Genomic DNA, 9,537 nt, shown 5'->3' on the forward strand with positions numbered 1-9,537 from the left:
CTATCGCACAAGTAGTGGCTGAGTACATCCCGCCACTGCAGGTCTGAAAGCATTTGTGTCACGCTGTTAGTCTGCCGGTAGTCATTTAGGGTCACTCGGGCTGCCCTGCGCTGGACGGCCTCCACCGCCTGTATCCCTTTGTTGGTGTACGGGTCCCAGACGATGGCACTATATTCCAAGTGGGGCCGTACCAGCGCTTTGTAACAAGTGGCCTTGACCCTAGATGGACAATGGGTCAAGTTGCGCCGAATGACTCCTAGGACCTTACCAGCTTTGCTAGTGGCGTGGTTGATATGGGTGTCCCACCGCAAATCGTCGGACAGTTGTACTCCAAGATAGGGGTGGGACTTAACACCGGTAAGGGCTTCTCCACAGAGGGAGTACTGAGTTATGATGGGGTGCTTTTTACGGGTGATATGGAGGATGTGACATTTAGAGGGGTTGAACGACATGAGCCAACGATTTTGCCATTCTGTTAGCGCATCGAGGTCAGACTGCAGCCTTTGTGCGTCAGAAGGCTTGCTGATAGTTCGATAAATCAAGCAATCGTCAGCAAACAGTCGAACATGTGAGTCAACGGAATCGGGTAGGTCGTTAATATAGAGCAGGAATAGCAGAGGGCCTAACACAGTACCCTGCGGAACTCCAGAGGTGACCTTGACAGCTTTAGATGTTCCACCGTCAAAGACAACCCTCTGGGTTCTCTCCGTAAGGAAGGCCCTAAGCCAAGACTGAAGAAGGCCAGAAATACCATAGTGCTCGAGCTTGCTCAGCAGACGTTCGTGTGGCACGGTATCGAATGCTTTGCTAAAGTCAAGCACCGCGGCATCGACCTGTTTGTTCTGGTCCATGTTCTTGGCCAGGTCTTGGAGGGTAAGCACCAGCTGGCTCTCGCAGGACAGACCCTTCCTGAAGCCGTGTTGCGCAGGGGACAGAATGCCATGAGCGTCTAGATGTTTCATCATGTGGCTGTGCACGATGTGTTCGAGCACTTTACCACAGACCGATGTCAGAGACACCCGGGCCTATAGTTTGATGGCAAGGTTCTGTCCCCCTTTTTGAAGATTGGAGCGATGTTAGCTGTTCTCCAATCTTCAGGAACATCTCCCGTAGATATTGACTGGGAGAATATGACCTGTAATATTGGCGCAATTTGTTCGGCTACAGTCTTCAGGAGGCGAGGTGGTAATCCGTCTGGTCCTGTGGCCTTGCTGGGGTTAAGACAGGAGAGCTGTTTGGCTACCCCCTCCACTGTGATGTTAATGGAGGGGATAGTTGGAGCTTTGGGTTCGCCAAGGGTAGGAACGGTGGTCTTATCCTCCCTGGTAAACACTGACTCAAACTGGGCCCCCAGTGCATCAGCCTTTTCTTTGGGGTCAGATGTTAGCACCCCCTGATGTCTTAGGGCGGACGCACCAGTAGAGTCTTGTCTGATGGATTTGACATAGCTCCAAAAGGCCTTGGGATTATCCTCGATGTTAGACTCCAGGTAGTTGGAGACATAATCCCTATGGGCCTTCCTAACTCTCTGCTTAACGCCCTTCCTACACCTCTTGAACTTTGCCCAGGCTTCATTGGAGTTGGATCTCCTAGCCTTGGTATGTGTGCATGTATGTGTGTCTGTGCCGTTTGTATGAGTTTGTGTGTGTCTGTGTGTATGTATGGCACTGGCTCAATTTTTAGACAGTGCTTTTAGACATTATTTTTCATTTTGCCATATGTTATCTTTAACTTTACTTTTTTTTACTAAACGGGCTGACTTCTTGGATCATACGGGCTGAACCATATTGTATTGTGCTGTACCAAAAAGAGCACGTTTCTTATGCAGTTTTGGATGATTAATAGTTTGATCGTTTTCAGAAATGATGGACACGACCAGCAACGACCAGACTGTTATGGAGGATCTGCCAGCTACACACCCTGGGGACGAGACAAGCAGCAGCGAGAAATTAGACACGGGAAGGCAGCAGAACGAGGAAGGGGAAATTCCACGCGACGAGTGTGGCGTGAAATACGACCGTCCTTCCATACAGGGTCAAACAGAGCAGACTGACAGGCTTGAGGTGAAACGAGCTGTGCTTAAACGCTTTTCGTGTACAGAATGTGACTATAGGGCAGTAACAAAGGCTAAACTATTAAGACACACAAGAAGACATACAGGCGAAAAGTCCTATAGATGTGGCCAGTGCGACTATTCTGCTGCAAAGAAAGGTAGTACTTCAGACGAACACATGTCTAAACACAACGGAGAAAAACCCTACATGTGTGGGGAGTGCGGATACAGGACAGCTGACAGATCTAACCTAACCGTACATATGAGAAAACATACAGGTGAGAAACCGTATAAATGTGAACAGTGCGACTTTTCGACTAGATTCAAGGTAAATTTAGACCGGCACATAGCTAAACATACCGGAGAAAAACCCTACATGTGTGGAGAATGCGGATACAGGACGGCTGACCGCTTTACCTTAAATAGACACATGAGATCACATACAGGTGTGAAACCTTATAAGTGTGACCAGTGCGACTATTCCGCTGCACGGAAAGAAAGTTTAGAACAACACATGATAAAACACACCGGGGAAAAACCCTACATGTGTGGACAGTGCGGATACAGGACGGCTGACCGGTCTAACCTTTACTATCACATGAGAACACATACAGGTGAAAAACCATATAAGTGCGACCATTGTGACTATTCTGCTATACGGAAAACTTATTTAGACCAGCACATGGCTACACACACCGGAGAAAAGCCCTTGGTGTGTGGAGAGTGCGGATACAGGACGGCCGACAGGTCTGCCTTAACCAGACACATGACAAGACATACAGGCGAGAAACCCTACAAGTGTGACCTGTGCGACTATTCTGCTGCAACGAAAACCAATTTAGACAGACACATGACTAAACACACCGGTGAAAAATCCTACACGTGTGAAGAGTGCGGGTACAGAACGGCTTACAGATCTGCCTTAACCAGACATATGAAGACACATACAGGTGAAAAACCACATAAGTGCGACCAGTGCGACTTTTCTGCTATACAGAAAGTGAGTTTGGACAAGCACATGGCTAAACATATCAAACCTACATGAGCAGATTAAAGACGACTGCCAACAACTTGTTTGATTTTGACATCATTTCCGACAGTCTGAAACTTTCTATAGTCTCTATAGAGTTTCGCCTACATTCAATGCTGAAATCAATTCCAAGCTCATGTTATTCACTCAAAAGTTCATTGATTTTACTCAGCGTTTCTAGTCCTACTGTTATATTTCATGTGTAGAATTTACTACATTTATACATCATTGAATTGTCTACTTTGTACATGGGTTGAGTAGGGGTGTTTTGGGCACACACGACGTTAGTCGATTAGTTTGTTCAATTATTGTTTCTAATGTTGTTACATCTGTATTCATGTATTCAAATGTATGTTAAGTGGCAATGTTAAAATAAGTTTTTTAACTTGAGTGCAGTGTCACTTTGCCCTGTCTGCTTTTATGTTGAATAAAAAAAAAATCTAACCTATCCCAACATGTGAGCAGACATACAGGTGAGAATCCCTACAAATGTGACCAATGCCACAACTAAGCTACAGGGAAAAGGTATTCACACCTGGTCAAACACTACTCTACAAGCAGAGGTTAGGCTCCGGCTGTTTTTTAACGTTTTTTTCAGTCGTTTTAATCGGGATTTCTATTTTGTCATTTTTCTTGAAGTTAGGTTTTGACACCTCCCGATGAAATACATAATAGAATGCCCCGATAAAGCGACTAAAAAAAAACGGTAAAAAAACAGCCGGAGCCTAACCTCTGCTTGGAGAGTAGTCAAACACAGTTTTGGATGTAGGGAGATTGACAGGTCTAGCCTATATTGAATTTGACTTTATCCAAATTGCGACCAGAACAATACAATGTGGACGCTAGGCAGCAGGCTTATATATAATTATAACCTATATCAAGACACATGCAGATACAGTGGAAGCCAGTTAATTGCACATCGGATTAACGCACACTTCTGTTAACTGCACGGAATCCCCAAATCCCAAACCGGTGCGGTCCAGCTAGATAACTTCGCATTATTGCACCAGCCGGATAATTGCACCAAACCCACCGGCAAATAGGCCGTACAATTAAGCGGCTTCTACTGTACAATAGGTGAAGTATGTAATCAATTCGGCTATTCTGCTTTATTTAAATTAGTTTGTCAAACACGCCTGTGTCCCTGCATTTGTGGTATGCGCATATTAGACCATAGACTTTGATAGTTACTGTTGCAAACATAGATTTCATGGGCCTCAATCTTAGAGCAATGTTCTGTTTTTCGCTGTAAAATATTTCTGTAATGGCAAATTGATAGCCTACGCTGAAAATGCTAGTTATGTTATACGTATGCATTCGTCGACTTATCACAACGTTTTCAAAGCTTTAGTCTTACTTTTGTTAAACACATTACTTCGAAAGGTCGTTATCATATTTTTATGTATTCGTATCATTCTATTAGACTGATTCACATGTGTAAAATGAAATCAACCATTCTGTCGACTTAACGTTTTAAAGTTGCTTCCATAATATTCTCTGTATGATTATACAGAATGTATGTTGAGCAGAGGCATAGTTCAGTGTAAATTCATAGGAAGTAGCATATATACAAATTCACCTTCTTCGTGGCATTAGACAAACCATGAAAACGCTAGCTAGCTGTCTATGCAAGTATATCAGTTATCTTAAGATGTGAGTAGAAGTTGAACATGTACATAGTAGTTTCTGTATCTGTATAGCCGTAGTATTATACATTAGTATGTAGTGGATTTAGTGAGATATTACATCAATAAATGTGTACACCTACTTTATAGCAATACAGATCTCATTTATTATATGATTATCATGTCCAAATAGGCCTCCTCCGGACGACTAAATGGGTCTTTATCATATTGTATCCGTTACAAGTATTTATTGCTCCGAGATTATTTTTGAGGATGCTACTACTTAGTTCTCATTGTTGTTCTCCTCTGAGTTTTCCGTTATGTCATCCACGTCCGTCTCTGCGTCCGTTTGACTTTCATAGCAGACCGGCGCAAAGAAGTAACCCTGTTGGATAGAAATAAAAGAACAGCAACACGTCAAACCAACATCGTCATTCTTAAGCACCCTAGCTTTGCCCCTCCCCCTTTAATGCGTGTGAACACCAAGCGCTCAAGAAGCTAGCGGTAATAGTGCTACCCAACCTCCTGTGGCAGAATAGGATTCCTGAATCATGTCTGGATCTTTGGCCGGGGGGTTCCAATATAGCCACAGCAAGGATTTTGATCGTTTTTGTTATTGTTTTTTTTTGTTGTTTTTTTAGATTTAATGCTGAAATGGAGGGAAGCAAAGAGATTAATAGTCAATTTTCAAGAAAAACATGCATATTGTGTTTTATTTGCAAAAATCATGCCCGAGGGCTAATTGCATATACAGTCTCAAGAACTAAGCTAATTGCATATACAGTCTCAAGAACCAAGAGAAGTAAATAGAATAATACATAAAACTAGTGTCTAATCAACTACATGATACTATGGATACTATTGTCGGGTTTGACTTCTTCTTTGAAGGCAGTGGTTAATGAACTGTCCCACGTTCTGTATGATGGTGGGGTTTTGTGCTTTTAGTAGAAATATAGTCTTTTGGTGATCACTTAGGTGGTAAAAGCTTGGTGAAATAGTGACAACTGATTGAAATAATGTGTTTCTTTCGGTTTCATAGTGGGTACACTGACTGATAAAATGTGTTTCATTTTCCACTGCATTCATTGGGCAATATTGTACGCCTGATATCAGTAACTAAATATGCTAGCGTCTAGGTAGCCAAGCACCGATATAACACCATAGCATTGACGTTTTACTTTATTTCGCCGTTACATACTACCGGAACGTTGTATATGTAGTTTTGTGATTGAAGTATTCTGATAAATTTTGTCACAAAGAAAGAATAAAATCAACTGTTCGTGCAGCTCAACTTTGCCGCCTGTGCTGCTTTTCGTGCAAATTTGTGCAAGCCATCTATATGCACAATAAAATGTCAATATACAATACAAGTTTGCACAATGTAAATAAATCAATCGGGAATTTCTATGCCCGTATCCATACTAGCTTATACACATGGTGGAGTTTTTCTGTGATGTTACGTCCGGTAAGTTAACGGGTAACTAGTTTACCCCTCCAAGATAAAGAGCAATTACAATCAGAAAATCCCATTTTTTTCCGTGAATGATATGGAAAATGTTTATTTCCCATGCACTTTATAAAACGGTATTGTTTTCAGAAAAGACCAACGTTTTTCGTGAATGGTAGAGGATTACTTCACTGGCACTTTGCCAGTCGAACCGCAGAGCTCTATGCGCACCCGTTCTGCGCAGCCTTCTCTGGACAGGTCATAAGCCAGAACGCAGTTTGTCCTGGTTTGACCCCGCTGCATGCGTATAAACAACTGCCTGTTGTGCAACAAAAAGACCTCAGACCTACATAATGTTTATACTTTTTCACATCTACATGATTTGCCCAGCACAGCCATGTGGATATTTATTGCATTGCAAAAGTTCAGCCAACGTTGTGGCCCCCGAAACAAAGCAATTTTCGGTCTGTGTATTTGTGATTATCTTTTCTCCAGTTGGCCGGGACACAATCAGTTTTGTCTACAGTCGGACAGTCCAGTTCCTCACCTTTACATTGATACCAAACTTGAAGGGTAAATTTTAGGAGAAACGGTTTTGCCCCCAAAAAAACTACAGCCATGTAAAATTCCCCGGCGTCTTTGTTCGAATGAGAAACCACACACACTGATCTTTCACTATGCTTTACAAAACTCAGTCATGATGTTTTGACATCATTACACTTGCACATGAATCCTACTTATTCTGGCTTCTGGATAATGTTATAATATTAGTTTTATTTTGGTGGGCTTCCCGAAATCTATTTGCGACGGCAAGACTTGAGCCGTTAGTTATATCAACTTTTCCAAATGCTGGTTGAACTTGCAACATTAGGCCTGCCCCCCGCGGCACGAACATGGAACGTACCGGCTGGGTTCCACCGTTCGAACCCAGGTTCGGACCAGGAGTTCGAAACAGATTGACTCAAAATATGATGAATCTTAAAAACGCTTACTTTGTACTAAAACTCTGTGTCTATGTGCGTTTGATTATCATCATGCCACTTATTATATTGCATGTGACAGCCGCACCCATTCAGATTCTTGTACCAAGAAATGAGGTCTGTGACACAATGCGAAATGTATAAAAATTGGGTCCGTCCGCAGGGTAGTGTGATTTGGTAGCTACAACCAGACTGAAACTTCACCACTGTGATTTGCGCATGTTCGCAGTTAATTTGGGGGCAAAACCGTTTCTCCTAAAATTTACCCTTCAAGTTTGGTATCAATGTAAAGTTGAGGAACTGGACTGTCCGACTGTGGACAAAACTGATTGTGTCCCGGCCAACTGGAGAAAAGATAATCACAAATACACAGACCGAAAATTGCTTTTTTTTGAGGGGCCACAACGTTGGCTGATCTTTTGCAATGCAATAAATATCCACATGGCTGTGCTGGGCAAATCATGTAGATACGAAAAAGTGTTGTTCGTCCGTCGAGTCGACGAGGACCGCTTTTGTCATCATCTTGTCCATTCAAGTAGTCAAATGAGTTCGCAGGTGGCTGTACAGCCCTATCTTCGCTCTGAAGTGTCTGTTGCAGTGCGGGCAGGGAAGTAAAGTGATGCTTGAGGGGGGGTTGGCTGCTCGTTCCTTCCTGGCCTGCCTCTTCTGCTGGGCAGTAGCTCTGCGTGTTCCCTCGTCGGTAACGGCACCCTTCTGAACTGCACGCCGCCACTGTGGCCGGTCACTGGCAAGATGCTCCCAGGAATCAGTTTTTAAATCAAAGGCTTTCAAGGATGCTTTAAGAGAGTCCTTGTAGCGTTTCTTCTGGCCACCGCGTAGCCGTGCACCTTCTTCAAGTTCACCATAGAACAGTTTTTTGGGCAGTCGGTGGTCTGGCATACGGACTAAATGTCCTGACCATCTGAGCTGGGACTGCATCAACATGGTGTAGATACTCGGCATACCTGCGCTGGTCAGTACCTCTGTGTCTGGAATTCTGTCTTGCCATTTGATGTTGAGAATCTTCCTAAGACGGGTGGTGTGGAAGTGATTGAGTCTTTTGGCATGGCGTCGGTAGACTGTCCATGTTTCACATGCATACAAAAGTGTCGGAAGAACAATTGCTTTGTACACCTGCAGTTTTGTCTCCAGTCGAATTCCTCGCCTGTTCCAGACATTATCATGAAGTCTGCCAAAGGTAGCACTCGCTTTTGCAATCCTGGAATCCACCTCATCATCAATGTTAGCATTCTGGTTGAGGGTGCTGCCAAGGTAAGTGAATCTACTAACCACATTGAGTTTTTTGTTGTTTACTGTGATGGTTGGCTCCACATAGGGTTTTCCTGGAGCTGGTAGATGGAGCACTTCTGTTTTCTTTGTGCTAATTGTCAAGCCAAAGTTGTTACATCCGTTTGAGAAGTTGTCAACACTGTGCTGCATGCTGGGTTCTGAGCTGGCGTTTAGTGCACAATCGTCGGCAAACAGAAGGTCCCTGACAATATCTGTTTTCACTTTGGTTTTGGCTTGTAATCTTCTAAGGTTGAACACTTTACCGTCTGTTCTGTATCTGATGCCAATTCCCACATCTCCTCCACTGAATGCATCTGTTAACATCGCAGTAAACATGATACTGAACAAGGTGGGTGCTAGTACACAACCCTGCTTTACACCGTTTGTAACCGGGAATGGATCAGACAGTGCGTCACTGTCCCGCACATGAGCCTGCATGCCGTCATGGAACTGTCGCACAAGATTTATGAACTTCATGGGGCATCCGTACTTGGCCAGTATCTTCCAGAGACCTTCCCTGCAGACTGAATCGAACGCTTTCGTCAGGTCTACATATGTGGAGAACAAGTCAGAGTTCTGCTCCTGGCATTTTTCTTGCAGCTGTCTTGCAGCGAAGATCATGTCAGTGGTTCCTCTGTCTTTCCGAAATCCACATTGACTCTCTGGAAGTAGTCCTTGATCAAGATGTATTATAAGGCGATTGAGGAGGATCCTAGCAAGGGTCTTCCCTGCGACAGAGAGTAGGGATATACCTCTGTGGTTGTCGCAGACCTGTCGGTTGCCTTTGCGTTTGTACAGGTGTATGATTGTTGCATCTTTAAAGTCCTGAGGAATTGACTCTCGTTCCCAAATGATGGTGAACAGTTGATGAAGCTTATCAATCACAGCTGTGCCGCCTTCTTTGTAGATTTCAGCAGGGATAGAGTCCTGACCTGGAGCCTTCCCACTTGAGAGTTGGCCTACAGCCTTATGTGTTTCAACCGGGCTTGGGGGTTCTGCAAGTGCCTCATTTATGGGTACTTGTGGAAGACGACTTATTGCTTCTTCATTTATTGATGATGGTCGATTTAGTACACTGTCAAAGTGTTCTGCCCATCGCTTCAGAATATCAT

At 43.7% G+C, this 9,537-nt stretch overlaps 1 protein-coding gene across 1 annotated transcript; it reads left to right on the top strand.

The window, feature by feature from the left end:
• The first annotated feature begins 1,862 nt into the window (after nt 1-1,862).
• Nucleotides 1,863-3,607, top strand: LOC118408189 (gastrula zinc finger protein XlCGF57.1-like). Its single transcript, XM_035808824.1, has one exon. It carries the CDS (start codon nt 1,863-1,865, stop codon nt 3,096-3,098), a length of 1,236 nt encoding a protein of 411 aa, XP_035664717.1. The 3' UTR covers nt 3,099-3,607.
• The last annotated feature ends 5,930 nt before the right edge of the window (nt 3,608-9,537 follow it).

Source organism: Branchiostoma floridae, unplaced genomic scaffold, assembly GCF_000003815.2.
Source record: "Branchiostoma floridae strain S238N-H82 unplaced genomic scaffold, Bfl_VNyyK Sc7u5tJ_1560, whole genome shotgun sequence".
NCBI classification, from domain to species: domain Eukaryota; kingdom Metazoa; phylum Chordata; class Leptocardii; order Amphioxiformes; family Branchiostomatidae; genus Branchiostoma; species Branchiostoma floridae.

Coding starts and splice junctions, on each gene's coding strand:
- LOC118408189 (XM_035808824.1), top strand. CDS start 1,863: ATGATGGACACGACCAGCAACGACCAGACTGTTATGGAGGATCTGCCA.